Source organism: Dermacentor silvarum, chromosome 1 (assembly GCF_013339745.2).
Source record: "Dermacentor silvarum isolate Dsil-2018 chromosome 1, BIME_Dsil_1.4, whole genome shotgun sequence".
Classification (NCBI taxonomy): domain Eukaryota; kingdom Metazoa; phylum Arthropoda; class Arachnida; order Ixodida; family Ixodidae; genus Dermacentor; species Dermacentor silvarum.
The window spans coordinates 40,181,159-40,197,406 of record NC_051154.1 but is presented as its reverse complement, the minus strand read 5'-3'; the positions used below and the strand labels follow the sequence as shown (position 1 = coordinate 40,197,406).

At 41.9% G+C, this 16,248-nt stretch overlaps 1 protein-coding gene across 6 annotated transcripts in view; it reads left to right on the top strand.

Annotated features, from left to right (window-relative positions):
• Positions 1-340: 340 nt before the first annotated feature.
• The window catches only part of LOC119461173 (docking protein 1), a 35,636-nt gene continuing 19,728 nt past the window's right edge, over positions 341-16,248 (top strand). For 2 of the 6 annotated variants that reach the window (XM_049666846.1, XM_049666842.1), the window contains exon 1: positions 348-691. Coding sequence is in view for 2 of the 6 variants with exons in the window: in XM_049666841.1 (XP_049522798.1) it covers positions 494-691; positions 5,060-5,309; positions 14,947-15,130 (632 nt within the window). In the remaining 4 variants the exon portion in view is untranslated. Of the gene's footprint in view, positions 692-5,059; positions 5,310-14,946; positions 15,131-16,248 lie in introns of those variants that run through there. The other 4 variants (XM_049666841.1, XM_037722396.2, XR_007466706.1 and 1 more) reach the window with 4 other exon arrangements.

Below are 16,248 nucleotides of genomic sequence, written 5' to 3'. Positions count from 1 at the left end.
ATCCCTAGCGTCAAAAGGGATGAACTAGACCAGGCGTGCTGGAGCAGGGAGATCTGTGCAAGTCTGTAGTTCAGTAGGTCGTGGTCATGGAGGAAGGAAAAATGGTCGTGGTAGAGACCTAGAATGGAGGTAGAAAAATAGTTTTTTTTTTCCCTTCTTCCATGGCGTTGATTGCGCGCCTCATAGGTGCGCCATGAGGCCATTTGATTTTGGAGCCAAGCTAGCAAAGCCTGGAGCAAATATTACGCTCTTTGGTTCAACTAGAGTGACTGGCGGAAGTACGTCAGCGGTTAAGCGGTGCTCTCCTGGGTTCTTTGATATTTAATTTCTTAGTAAACGTTCTTTGATGTTTAGTTATTTCATCCTACAGTAAACTGAAAATCTTTCCCGCAGAAAGAAGCGCGAAAGAAAGCGCACGCAGGGAGAAGAAAACCGCTCTCTTTTCGAACACCGGTGTTTTGATGGGTTGACATTACGATGGCATTACACGTGAATGCTAGTGATGACAACTGATCATGCATCGGTGCTGGCGCTTTTCTGTGGTTTGCCTGCCAGTGGGAAAACTACACTGGTACAAAGCATTTGCACTGCATTGGAAAGTCGTGGAACAGCACCAGCGCACGGCTTGCCTTGGTACCCATGTGTCATTTGCTATGACGAACTCGTGAGCACGGATGCACAAGCCGAAATGGTAAACAGCAATGGTATTATATACGCTCAGACGAGATCAAATATTGAAGCTGTGGCATTGTGCAGCGCCCGAGCAAACTGTCGTCATTCATATTGCGAGAGGTTGCCATTGTGAATAATGCATTACTTGCGTTTTTATCGTAACAACTTTGTCCCGAAGTGAGAAATCGTTTTCTTGCTTTTAGAATAAAAATAGGGAACGCCGAGTCTGCAGGACCATGTTTCAGAGCACTTTTCGTGAAATGAATTTCTTGAGAGCCTAAGAAAAAGAACAATGTATAAAAACCACTTGGAAACAACTTCATTGGGTGTTTCTGAACATGATTAACAGCTTTTACAAATACAATTATACGCTGAAGTGAATTGAACTTAATTAGCAAACTAAAAGCAATACAAGAAATAATCTGAGTAAGTCAACACGATTGGTAACACTGCCACATTTGCCTATATGATTTACATACTTTTTCAAAAGTTTGGCTGAAGTTATGAGAAGTATCTAGTATCAACTCTGTGTAATGGGGTTTGTCAGTGGCAGTGCACATCATCTGTTGCTGTGCTGCCAAAACCACGGAAAGTTGGTAACCGTTTACCTCATCAATGTGAGCTTGTCATTATGCAATACACGGTGTATCTTTGATTTTTTTTAATTAGGAGGACTAGATTGTAGCTGGGCTTGTAAACTTTGACGTGGAGAATGCGTAGTAGTGTAAAACTAGACAAGCACAAAGCGTCTGACCTGTCTTTTCTTTCTTTGCCTTTGTTCAACTTTGTGCTACCACCTATTCTCCACTTTGAAAATTTATTCTTCAGAACTAGAGCAGCGGCACATGGTGATGGTGCTTACTACTGAGACAGTCTATGCTACATTTCCTGCCTGTTCTTGTGCATTTGGCCTTTCTTAAATTTACTTGTACTCGGAGAACATCTTGCTCTTCCTTGCACTGTTCTGTGCACCGAAGTCAAGAAAACATGGTGTTGTTAACCTCATTCTTTGCTGCATAACCTAGCGGATTGAATAGGAGGCAAAATGTATGGCTCATTAACTCGGAGGAGTTATGTGTATATCACTGAGGTATTTGTCACACACAAGGGCGCTTGGGGAGTTGTGAAGCCATAATTTCATTTATGCGACTAAGCCCTCTTTTGTGACCTTTTGCTGAGGCAAAGGAAACAATGACTGTTTTCTTTTTACCTAGTGGAACAACAGCTGCTATAGATTAGTATGAGCATGCATCTATGCAAAATGCCCTTTGAGATCATACAACAGCACACTTTCATATCAGAAATGGGCATTCTTTTGATGCACCTACTACACCCAAAGCAATTTATCGCTTGCACAGCTTCTGGCTGAAACGATGAGCTGTTACGAGAAAGAATGTAGAATTGTCACAAATAGGCTGACAAATATCCTGATTAAAGTGCCATTTAATTCTGTCTTTGAAAATTTAGTTTTGACAGATTTCTTGCATCTTCAGCATCACAGAAAAAATTCAGCAGCAAAACAAAATGGGAAACTTTCTTTTTTCTTGAGAGATTGGTTTCGTCCACAAACATGGGCTCCTAGTGTGAACGCTTTAATAAGATATTAGAGGTACGAGAACAATAGTCGTTTCATGTGCACTGTGCTTGGAAAATGGCGAGCCACTTCACAAAGTTGCCTAGCGCAAAGCATTTCTGTCAACAACTGAACAAGAGAACCGACAACATGACAATTTACTGGCATTGCAACAGATTTCCAGATGTCTACCGCAACTCTGCTGATATAGGTTTTGTTCTGCTTAATGCATCCCACAATATTGCCTATTGACACTGCATGAATTGACTGATAAAAGAATAAAACTGTTTTCTCTTGCACTCATAGTGCATATTATTAAATTTTGGAGACAATATTCAATCTGCGGTGTCCTAAGATGATAAAAAATTGTGTGGATGATACTAAAACATTATTTACTTTTTGATTGGTAATGCTGCATATTCTAGGTGTAAAATTGAGGGTTCAATGAAGATTTTGGTAGCATGTATTTATTTATTTAATTTGTTTACAATATATTGTGGTCACATTGGACCAATCAGGTCGGATTTTATACATAGTAAATACAAAAATATAAGCCCATGTTGTACAAGTTACAATCCAATCAGAAGCACACATCATAAGTTGAAAAAGCAAGCTGCCAAACCACAAATAAAGTGAAAATGTAAACAATACATAATAAGACGTGCACTGGTACAAAATACGTCTGCGTAGCAACACTAAAATATAACAAAGAACTGAGCGACTGGTAGAAGCGCAATAAATTTAAACATTTTATACACATGCTCTCACAAAAGCAATGAAAACAGTAAAGGTGCATCTATGTTAGAAATGGGGAATATAAAGCATTGTTCTGTTACTCACTGCATTCTGACCTGTAAGCTTCCAAGAAGCTGTGCTGGAAATGCACAAGCGCTATGAGTACTTTTATCTTCCAAACCAGGGAAATTTATAGTGTACGTAGTATCGTGAGGCAAAACTATACCTGTGAAAAAAATTTATTATTTTGTCAACTCGGGCTGACAACTTGAAACTGATTGCAATGTTGCAACTTCTGTCTTCAGTTTTGGGTTACATACCAAGGCATCAAGGAAATTAGTTTTTTTGCAGTACCTGTGGTCTGTATACTTTTAGTCATGGGTGTACCACTTGTTTCTGTATGCACCTGCCACGCATTATTTGCTTATTTAATTTAGAAATTAGCATTGATTAGCAACTGTCTGAGATTGTTGTGTCAACATATAATGCGCATTTTGAGGGTGAAACATATTTTGGAATGGTCCCAATATAGAACCCTGAAGCACCCCCTGAATAATTATTTTAGTGTCCGTAAACACACGTGATAAATTAATAGTCTGTTGTCTGTTAGATAATTAGGTTCTTAAAAATGTTAACGGCTGGACCTGTTATTCCATAGCCTTCTAGTTTTGTCAGAAACTGATTGCTAGCAACAGATACTGATTGTAATGACATAGTGGCCCAGCTGTAGTGTGCATCTTCTCATGTTCAGTTCTAAGCTATGACAGCAGCAACTCGTTGAAGTTGAAAAGGAGACATTCCAGATACTGGTACAGTGGCACCTGATGTAGAGTCGCATAAGTACACTAGTCTTAAAACCACAGCAATGGCATACTGTTATTTAATTAAACCAGTTCATTGTTTTTCGGATCCAATACTAAAAGGTTGCTATTTTTACATCCAACCAGGATTTTAATAAGCCACAGGTTTGTGTCTAGGATTGCTGCCTTTGCCAAGTAAAATATCCGGAAATTTGCTATCTGGGGAGGGGGGGTTGTGATAAGTACTGTTAAGGATATTATCGCACTTGAACTATATGCAGAACGTCATGCTGCTGCGCTCTGGCGGTCGCTCTTGGTACATTCGCAAGCAGCCGCTTGTAATTCAACCATTTGACCATCTGCGTCCGCCCGAAGTTTCTATTGTCTCAGTATACCTTCCCAGCGGCAGTGAAATTTTGTTTTATTGAAATCGTGTAGAAATGCTCTTGATTATATTGAGGTTCTGCATACATGGTGTTCTATGGACATGTGGTTATAAAAAGTTAAATACTTTGTTGTATCAAGAATTTCGTTATATTGAAGATCATTATATCGAGATATAACTTACTGGGTGCTGAGGCACAGTATGATGCCTATTGTTTCCAAGTACACAGTGACTATAGAAATCTAAACAATACAGAAGCTCACAGGAAGATGGAGGTTTGAAGTGATCAACAGTGTTTTATCGAGATGCTAGGTGACGTAAGAAGATGGGTGTCGTGGCTCCACCAACATTCCTTGTTTGACTTCTTTTGACCATAGTGAGTGTAGAAATTCCACATAAAGTATTTTCCTGAATTAATGATTGCCTTCATATTTGTAAAATATGAAGGCAAATATTAACCGATGAAATGCGTAAATACTTGATTTAGTGTCTGTATTATGAAAAATCGATCTAAAGCGATGCATAATTTTTTGGCTGCAAGTACTTTTTTTTTTCTTCAAATAATATTCAACCTTGCCTAATTATATTAAATAAGTGATTCAGGGGCAGATAATGTTACTGAGCGAAATAGGACGAGAAAGATCACTGCCTAATTGTGCTAGTATTGCCTTAGTTTCAAATTATGTTGGCACACTCGCATGAAGCTTCACAACTCATTTGCCATGAATTAGACATTGATAATGTGCCATTAAAAATATAATAATAATAATAATGAGATGTATAAAACACTTAAAAAGTTTTTTTGTGACATTACCTTGTGCTATTGGCACCATGGGAAGTTGTTTAAAGGTCTATTCGCTTATCAGCTTTGTTTTATGGCAACTTCTGGCACAGGCACACAGCAAAGGTCTCACTAAGGAATCCCGTCAGCATTTGCTTGAAGCAGCTGACCACTACATCGGATGGCTTTGTGGAGCCTGTTGTGAGCCAAGCCCCATGTGTACAGACCCTGTGAAGGAAATGCTTAGCCAATTAAAGACTGCAAGAAGGCAACTGCAACCTGATGAAAAGCCTTTGATCATGGTTGATGACAATCTCTACTATCGCAGCATGCGGACTGCATGGTTCAAGCTGGCCCGGAAGTGTGAGTCTACAGTTGTCATCTATACCAGTGCTTTAAGGCGCTAGCTGGTCGGAGAACAGGGGTGTCACGTAGTTTAGATGGGAAACGTGGCAATGAAAGGTGTTTTCAACATTTTTTGATTATGTATGCAAATGTGGCACATTTAAATTATCCTACGCAGAAATTACAACGGCAGTGGGTATTGAAATACATATCTGTTACAGCTTCTGAGTTACGAATCAAACAGTGTCTAACCAAACATTTTGGGGCCGACGTCATTCTTTCCTCAAGGGTTAAATGACAGGTGGTGAGCGGCACAGCTCTTCAGAAGATCTTGGTAACTGGGGTATATGGTGTAGGGGAGAGGGTTGTTCTACATAGATTGATCTTGAGTGTGAGTTTATTGATTATAGGCTACTAAGATATAGAGATGGAGTACAGTTAATTGCAAAAATATATCCCTTAGTGAAACTCTGTAATGATGGACCTCCTGCTATAAAATACAAGAGAGAAAATTATTTACAACAGAAACTATTGCAAAATGTAAGGAAAATGCACTTTTTGTTATGTGGTAGTTTGACATAGTTCGTTGGTGGAGGCCGGACTAACTGGGCTAGCGTGTATGACTGCAATGGTCCTATTGGTGCTTACAAGAACTTCTACTAGTTAAAAGTAAGTTATGATGACGCGTTTCCTTTACAATGTGGCTGAAAGAATAAGAAAACAATAAGAAAACCGTGGATTAACCCTGCGCTATACAGAATATATTTATGTCCTGCAGTGGACATAAATATAGACTGATTATGATGATGATTACAAAAGAATAAGAGAAAAAAACAAGATGGTATCACACTTTAATAATACGCGCAATGTAAATCTATTTAAGCAGTTCAAAAAGGTTCAAAATAAACTATCTTCAGATCTAAAGAAAGCAAAAGAAAATTATTATGAAAGCTTGTTTCTTCGCCATCAAACTAATGTAAAAAATATATGGGAAAGAGTAAACAGATTGACAAGCAGAAAAAATACAACAACCAGCGTACAAGAAATTGAGATACATTGAAATGCGATAGCAGGGCAGTGTTTGACTAACACCTTCAATAAGTATTTTATACAATCAGGAAAGGCAGATAGCACAATTATAGGCAGTCAACAACCAACAAGACACATCTGTTCTTTACCAAATTCGTTTGTTCTGTATCACGTCTCCCTCCCTGCAAGAGACTGAAGAGTTACTTAATAGAATAAAAAATTATGTCACCACTGGTTCTGATGAACTTAGGGCTGAATCAGTGAAGTATGTTTCCAAGTTACTAAAATGTTCTCGCCCATGTTATTAACTTAATGTTTGACATTGGTATCTTCCCTGACCAACTGAAAATAGCAAGGGTTGTTCCGATATACAAATCCGAAGACAAAAACGCCCTTACAAGTTATTGGCCAATATTGGTATTACCTGTTTTATCAAAAGTCTTTGAGTGAGCTATTAATGATCGCATAACTAAGTTCTTAGAGAAATATGATATCATATCTAGTTTGCAGTTTGGATTTCAAAAACACAAGTCAGCTGAACAAGCGCTACTTCGTGTAAAGGAGAAAATCATTCGAAGTATTGAAAATAAGCATTATACATTAGGGCTGTTACTAGACTTGCAGAAAGCATTTGATTCGGTTAATCATAGTATACTACTTCTAAAACTCGAATGTTATGGAATATGTGCCATGTCATTGAAATTAATAACCAGCTATCTTGAGAAACGCTTCCAATTTGCAGATGTTAATAATTATTCCTCTACATTGTTAAATGAAGCAACAAAACGACAGACACCGACCAAAATAAAAGCTAAAAAATAATAAAAACTGAGTAAAAGACCTTTCGGCTTCGCTGCGGAAGCCTTGACACATCTGTTACTCAGTTTTTATTATTTTTTTGGCTTTTATTTTGGTCGGTGTCTGTCGTTTTGTTGCTTCATGTTTCATCCCGACCAGACAAGCTTCCGTCGAACCCTCGATTACATTGTTAAATGTAACAAATGGAGTACACCAAGGATCAGTATTGGGTCCTACCCTGTTTTTGTTATACATCAGTGGCATAACTCGGATTGACAACACCCTTGATATAGTAATGTTTGTAGACGATACAAACATATTTTTTACTTCACGGACGAAACGTGAACTTCAAGAAAAAAACTAATCATTATCTAAAAACCTATCCGAATGGCTAAATGATAATTGTCAACATTTAAATGCCTCTAAAACCAAATACATCATTTTTTCTCCTCCAAATAAACGCGACCAACATTTCATGCATATTACGTATGGAACCGAGAGTATTCAGCAAACACCTGAGCAAAAATGCCTAGGCATTTGGTTCCAAGAGTCTTTGGCATGGTCATGTCATGTGGACCATCTAGTAATCGATATAGCTCGATCAATAGGGTGCATTAGAAAGATTTCTACATTAATACCTCTTTCGCTAAAAAAACTCTTTATTACACTCTGGTATATTCTAAGATTGCCTATTGTTCGCTAGTATGGGGTACCACCACTCAGCGCAGCTATACTAGATTAACGGTACTACAAAAGCGCATGCTACGTATTTATGAAAATTATGCAGCAGATATCCGTGACTTACATACCAGCGAGTTATTTCTGAAACACAACGTGCTTATGGCCAATCAAGTTTATCTTTATAAATTAGTGCAGCATATACACACCCATAGGTCGGCAGTGTGGGAGAACACTCACTCACACTCACTCACTATAATTTTTTCCAGGCCCCGCACTCACTCACGTTCACACTCACCTCCACTCACAGCACTCACTCGCACTCGCACTCACTTTCACTCACACTCACGGGCACTCACTCGCACTCACAGGCACTCACTCGCACTCGCACTCACCTGCACCCAAACTCACAGCACTCACTTGCACTCGCACTCACTTCCACTCACACTCACTGGTGCTCACTCACACTCGCACTCACCTACACTAACACTCACAGACATTCACTCACACTCGCACTCATCTCCACTCACACTCACAGGCACTCACTTGCACTCACACTCACCTGCACTCACACTCACTGGCACTCACACGCACCGGCACTCACTCGCACTCGCACTCACCTGCACTCACCTGCACTCACGCTCACTGGCACTCACTCGCACTCGCACTTACCTGCGCTCACACTCACTGGCACTCACTCGCACTCGCACTCACCTGCACTCACAATCACTGGCACTCACTCGCACTCACAATCACTGGCACTCACTCGCACTCACCTGCACTCACACTCACTGGTACTCGCTCGCACACGCATTCACTTACACTCACATTCACTGGCACTCACTCGCACTCACCTGCACTCACACTCACTGGCACTCACTGGCACTCACTCGCACTTACCTGCACTCCCACTCACTGGCACTCGCTCGCACTTGCACTCACATTAACATTCACTGGCACTCACTCGCACTCACCTCCACTCCCACTCACTCGCACTCACCCCTTTGAATTGAGTGCGAGTGTGAGTGAGTGCACTCATGAGTCATTGTGCCGATCTATACCGCTAACAATTCGTGTATATTCATAACGAAGCTTCCAATTTAGCACCTGTTGCATCGGGAGCGCACCAAGGCAGTGTTTTGGACCCAGGTTCATTTTTAATATACATAAAAAATTTGCCTTCCCGATTACATGGTAACATCCGTCTACTCGCTGACTATTGTATTTCGTACCGTGAAATTAATCACAGTGATAATCACCATATACAAAATTCTGCCTTTTCTTTGGTGTCAGGAGTGACAGATGACTCTAAATGCCGAAAAATCTGTAACGCTAACAGTAAGAAAGAAACAGACATCTGAGTTTACTTACTTTATTAATGACACACCTCTCACTTGTGCATTTCAGCGTAAATATTTAGGTGTCACTTTAACATACGCTTTCCGATGGGAAAGCCATGTTAACAAAATAACCTCAAGTGGAAATAAATGTACATGCTGAGCACTAAACTGACTCTTCTTTCTGAGAAGACACCTTCGTCTTTCGCCCCCAGATAAAATTTGCTGGCCTACAAAATGCTTGTTCGAACAGTGCTGGAGCACGCCAATATTGTTTGGTTTCCGTACACAAAATAACTCATTGCAAGAATGGAATGGGTGCAGAGGAAGGCAATAAGGTTATGTTTTAATAAATACAAATTAACGGATTCATTGACTAAATTATTAAAGAGAGTTGGTTTATTAACACTGCAAAGTAGAGCAAAACTAGCATGACTAAAGTTTTCATTTCATTTTATTCATGGTGACATAAACATTGATGTCAGCCCCAACCTCTCTCTGTCCATCTCTCTGTCATTGACATTAGACATGTGCATGCTTGCCGCCCATGCTCGCTAAGCTCCCCTTCGGTCGGATTGAGCCAAGAGAGCGGGAAATAGTGGGAGAGATTGACTGTCCGCATACTTAGTCAACCACTTAACGCCGAAACAAACACAAAAGGGAGAACAAAGTGGTATCTATCATTGCATTATCGCTTTTTCTCCGTGTATGCGAGCGTGCATGTCTGTTACTTTGTGCTTACTTGGCTAGTCCCTCTTCCGCTCTGCCTGTTTATATAAGGAGCCCGTACGTGTACATTTAAGAGGGAAGCAGGAAGAAAATGAGGAGCCATTCCACCCTCTGAAGGCGGATGACCAGCGAAGCTGTAGCAAATCACACTGTAATTAACGTCATCACTGAGTGGAAGTCATGGCAAAATTTGTTGGTCATGATTTGGATATGTCTGCCATCAGCGCTCCAGCCCATACATATTCCCTGGTGTATTAAAGAAAATGTCGAAGTTTTGCCCGAAAGGCGAAGCTTTGATTGCGATAGCAAATTAGTAGAGAGCTATACGAAGCAAGGATAGTAGTTTAATGGGCCGTATAAACTTGTAAACATTCGCCTACTAACTAAATATACAAGCACGGTGTCACGCGCGAACAGGTAAACACGAACGCATCTCGCTCGATGACCGCGGAAACTCGCTGTCAGAACGCTGGAGTAAGGAGGCCACGAGCGAATTGACCTTCGTGCCGCCTCTCACTTCAAAGCGAACTACACGTCGAAAACACCATGCATACGAAGTTACCGGCTCTAGTTGAACATTGTTCACGTCGCAGATCGCTTTCTAGATACGACACCCACGCGGCCGCCGCCGGAGCAAGACGACCCCCCCCCCCTCCCCCCCCCCCACTCACAGTCACTGGCACTCACTCGCACTCGCACTCACCTCCACTCACACTCACTGACACTCACTCACACTCACTTCCACTCGCACTCACTGTCACTCACTCGCACTCACCTGCACTCACACTCACTAGCACTCACTAGAACTCACTCGCACTCACCTGCACTCACTCACTGGCACTCACTCGCACTCGCACTCGCACTCACCTCCGCTCACACTCACTGGCACTCACTTGCACTCGCAGTCACCTGCACTCACACTCACCGGCACTCACTGGCACTTGCACTCACCTACACTCACACTCACTGGCACTCACTCGCACTCGCCTGGACTCACACTCAGTGGCACTCACTCGCACTCGCACTCACGCCTTTGAAATGAGTGCGAGTGAGTGTGAGTGAGTGCACTCATGAGTGAGTGCGCCGGTCTATGTACACACCACAAACATATAAAAAGATATTGATATGGTAGTTGAACATCAGTATGGGTTTAGGCAGCATAGAAGGAGGCTTCCAAAGATTAGGACAAAAACAATCGTTAACCTGTCAAGCTATACAGATTCTTAATAAACAGAAAGACATATTAAATTGGACAGATAGCCCTGGTAAACTTAAAAGAAGGTACAAAACTTTTCTTGTAACAACAGCATGTATATTGTAGACTGTTTTACATTCGTTCCTACTTTATTCATAACATTTCTGCTTTTTTCTTTTTTTCTGTTTTGTACGCACAGTGTACTGGTGCATAATCGTTCTCTACATATCTGTAACATGATAAAAAGGCCTTCTAAGCTATCTAACTCATGAATATGTATATTCATGTGTTATGTCCTTTTGTATATGTAATATGCATTTATAATGTGTATCTGTGTGAACTATGTACATATGTATGCATCTCATACTTGTTATCTGATGTATTAGAAGGCATGGCATGGCATGGCAAGAACTTTGTTTTGGTCCAGAGAAACTAGGGCCCGAGGGCAAAAGCCCCCAGGCTAAGTCGGTGGCTCCGCCCACATAGGCACCGGTAGGCCAAAGGCTCTCCCGATGCCGTGAGCTCTCCGGACGGCCAGGAGTTGATCTTGAAGGACTTCACTGGATATGCGTTGACTCCAGTCCTCCTCACTGTTGAGGTCCGAAGCCCTTTGGTTGGGGCACAGCCAGAACATATGATCAAATAGACACGGAGTGTGTCCACAATTTTTACATTCCACGGGAAACTCCTGGTCAATTTTGTTAAGCACAAAAGGTGTAGGATAAGATTTAGTTTGAAGCATTCTTAATGTGACTGCCTGAGCTCTGTTCAGCTTCTGATGGGGGGGAGGAAAAAACCTCCTGCCGTCCCTATAGTGTGAGGTGATTTCGTGAAAAGTGCTAAGTGGGTCTTTGTAGGAGCCACAGTCATCCTGGAGCAGTTCCCGATCTGATGCGTATACTCTTGGTATGACCCGTCCTGTGTTGTCTGTGATTTTAATTGGAAGAGTTTCTAAAGGCGCAAGGTTCCTAACACCCTGTCTCCCCTGTCTAAAGAGCAGCAGCTCAGATTTACTAGGTGATAGCCTGAGTCCGGTGCCCTTAAGGAAGGATTCTGTGCTGTCTACGGCTGCCTGTAGTGTCTGCTCTAGTGCATCGAGTGACCCCCTGGGGACCCACACTGTGATATCGTCAGCGTATATGACGTGCCCCAAGCTCGGTATTTTGGCCAATTCCTCCGAGAGCTTGTGCATGGCAATGTTAAAGAGGAGTGGGGACAATACCGAACCTTGTGGTGTGCCGCTGTTGCCTAAATTGTATGGACCGCCTGTGACTGTCCCGAGTTTGACTCGAGCTGTCCGATTAGCTAGAAAGGACCTCACATAATTGTAAAAATTGCTTCCCAGGTTCAAGGTTGAGATTTCATGCAGGATATGTTTATGTGCCACCGTATCAAATGCTTTGATAAGATCCAGACCCAGGAGGCCCTTTACGTCCCTGCTAGGGTCGTCAATAATGGCACGTTTGATCATGAGCATGGCGTCCTGTGTGGATAATGCCTTCCGAAAACCTATGAGATTGTGCCTGAAAAGCTCCTGGTTTTCTATGTGTTCTACTATCCTGTTATGAATAGCATGTTCGGCTACCTTGCCAATACATGATGTAAGTGATATGGGTCTGAGGTTCTCCTTTGTTAGTGGTTTGCCAGGTTTCGGTATAAACGTCACTGTGACCTCCCTCCATTCTGGTGGGACCGTGCCGGATCTCCAGTAACTGTTAATTTTTACCGTGATTATGTCTATGGCATCATCGTCCAGGTTTCGCAAAAGCTTATTTGTGATTCCATCCGGACCCAGGGCAGATCTGCCATTTAAATTAAAGAGTATGTGCCTTATCTCAGCTGAAGTGAACTCATTGTCCAAGTCCGGTTGCAATATTCCGGAGTAAGGTGCGCTTATTTCTTCTTCGTTCTCAAATTCAAATATAAGTGGCAGGTACATGTGTGCGAGGTCATTTGCGACCTCTCTTGCTGTCCGCCCTATAGTTACCTGCTTATTGACGAGTCTGTTTTCGGCGAGGTTTGTAGTACCTCTGGGGAGCTTGTCATTAAGGAGGCTCTTCAATAGATTCCATTTGCCTCCTCTGCGCAATCTGCCGTCTGTTTCCGAGCAAGATTCGTCCCATTGTTGATGTGAGAGTTGAGCCGCGTAGGTTTCAATGTCAGTATTAACTCGGGCGATCTTGGCTCTAAGTCTTCTATTAAGTCTGTGATTCTTCCATCTAGATAGAAGGGAATTCTTTGCCTCCAGCATGTGAGCTAGCTTGGAGTCCATTTTCGGGACTTTGATTTCTGTTGAGACTGCTTTAGTAGCTTTTTTAACCGTTACCTTTAGTTGATCTAAAAGCTCTTAATAAGATTCGCCATCTATTCTGGTTTCCTTGCGCAACTTACGAAAGAGATCCCAGTCCACGTACTCATATTTCCTTAGTGGTGGTGGTTGCGTCTGTAAGATGACCTCAATTATGTAATTATCGCTTCCTAAATTCTCCTGCAGATTGTCCCATGAGCCTTCAATTCCCCGAAGGAATGTTAGATCTGGGGTTGTATTTCTGGTAGTGGAGGTACCAGTTCTCGTGGGGAAGTTAGCATCTGTAATAAGAGCAAATTTTAACTCACTGGCCGATGTTGCTAAATTAGTGCCCTTGACGCTCTGATGACCATAGCCCCATTCTTTGTTCGGAGCGTTGAAGTCCCCAGCCACTACGAGTGGGGCTGTATCCGCTTTATTGGAAATGCGGTCCAAGAGGGTCTTAAAATCCCTTTTCCTATCTGCCGGAGAGCTATAAACGTTAGCTATAAACATGTTCGCTGCTTTTTTGTTCTTCAGGATGGGTTCAATCATCTCTGCTTCTAGACCAACCTTGTACTTGGGAAGCTTGTGAGTTTCATAGGAAGTACCCTTTCTAACCAAAGTCGCTATTCCCCGACCTCCTGGAATGATCAAGGTTTCGGAGTTGTAACCCGGTAGAGAGATATCCTCCTTAGCTAGTGTTTCTTGTAAGAGAATAATGTGCGGCTTAACTTTGGCCGATCTAATGAGCTGCTGCAGGGGAGCCTTGCGCCTTCGGAAACTTGCACAATTCCACTGCCAGATTTTGATGTTATTGCTGTCGTTTGTAGCCATTATGATACCATTGGTTCACTACCCGAACCCTTAGAGTCCGCGCTCGGGCTACCGTTTGTGCCTCCGTGGACTGCCGATGCAGCCGCTGCGTTTGCCTTTGCCTTAACTTTGGGCCTTTCTAGTTGACCCACTCTAGCATCTAGACAGGACTCTGGCGAAAATCATGGATGTATTAGAAGTCACTTTCTTTTTTCCCTTCTTCGGCTGTACATTGAGTGCAACTGTAATTTTCATATAATGTGCACCTTAATGTATATGCTATTGTAAATGCTTTATGAACTGAACAGGGGGGGGGGGCTGTCAGGCTGTTTCAGCCTTTAGTCTCTGTCTCCGCAAGAGATGCCCTGAAATAAAGTGATTTTGATTTGATTTGACATAATATGCCAGAATTAGAATAATGCTTGTTTTTCACACATGGTTTGACATGTGGAAGATGAAGGAGAGGGAAAGTGAAATCTCGGTGTTGGTATATGTTTTTCTCTTTATAATTCATTAATTGAAGAAGACAGGTAATTCTGTTAAAATGTCTAGCTTCCATGTAGCTTCTGAGTTACAACAGGTAGCATCACTGCACACCCTGGCAACAGCGCAGGTCACATGTATATTGACCTGCACACTTTTCATTAAGACTGTTCCTACTGTAGCAATGTGAGACACCTTGTCTTGCACTGAACCATCAGCAAGCATGAACCAAGTGAGAGCTAGGCCATTTGCTAGGGTATGCTGTGTATATCTACCCACTTTGTCGTACTCCTGCTCTTGCAGACTCTTTGGGCTTCTGCCAGGTATTTCTACTCTGCTCTACAGAAGAGGCTATTCGAAGAAATGGCTCTCGGGTCTTACCTGTGCCTGAACTGACAATTAAGACTATGGCGCAAAAATTTGAGCTGCCTCGCGATGAGCCTTGGGAACAGCACTCCGTAGCCGTTGATGGAGGGCCAGGCAGCATGTGAGTTTATGTGTCATCTTGAATGGAATTGCTTGCACTACTGTAACATCTGTGATGTTCATTGATTTACCAACATACTTTTGCATTTCAGCTTCAGACTTCACACAGTAGGCTGACTGTTCAGGGTATGTTGGGGTTTCACACACAGCTGAAAAAGAAAGAAAAAAAGTTAATAACATTCAAGCAAGTTCGAGTTAAACGCAGTGGAAGAATGATTGTTGAAAGTGTTTTAGCATACTCAATGGCCTACCACTTCCAATACCATTTCTGCCACCTGTACCTGCTAGCATTGCATGCGCTAGCTATGCTACACCAGGTGCATGTGTAGCTTAGCTGCACGTGCACTAGCAGGCACCTAAAGCAGTGTAGTAGCTCTCTCTATTCCTGGACTCTTCATCTGTGTGTTTGCAGATATTTACATGGCATGCATGTAGGAACAGATTGAGCAACACCACAGGCAAGTTATTTTGTGTTGCAGTTTTTGTTTACTTCACATGGCGACCTTTTATCAATTTTAAAAGAAGTATTTCTACTTACATATGAAGCTAGTTAGGGTGATAAACCTGCTTATAAGGATTATAATTCGGTTGTCATGATAACACATGCAATTGTTTTGGAATATTAGTTCGGACAATTTTTGAGCTGGCTCCGTGTTCAAGTGTCTCTTCACTATTTTAGGATGAATGGACACATTTACTTTACATATGCATATGACAAGGTGTGTCAAAAGTTCAATGATAGTGGAAGTTCTGAACGCGTGTTCCTTTTTTTTAATGTTATTTTTTGGTTCTTTTAGTAGCTTCTTTATGATGTGCTGTTTATTTTACTGCCACAGTAGTTAAAGGTTCAAAACTGGGTTTTCTGTGTTTATCCATCTGTCTCCCCTTTCTGTCATGCTGACAATGAAGTTGTCATTATAAGCTGCATGCCGCCATCATGTTGTCGTGTGTTCTCTATACCACGCGCATTTAAGGTTGGCATCGTTTTGTGACTCAGTGACGAGATTATTGCACCTTGTCTCAGTTAAGATGTCTGGTGTGTGAAAAAAAAAAAAAAAATGTGTATTGGAAAAGTAGTTGCAGTTCCGCAGTGTTGAAGGATTTTTATGCCTAATATAA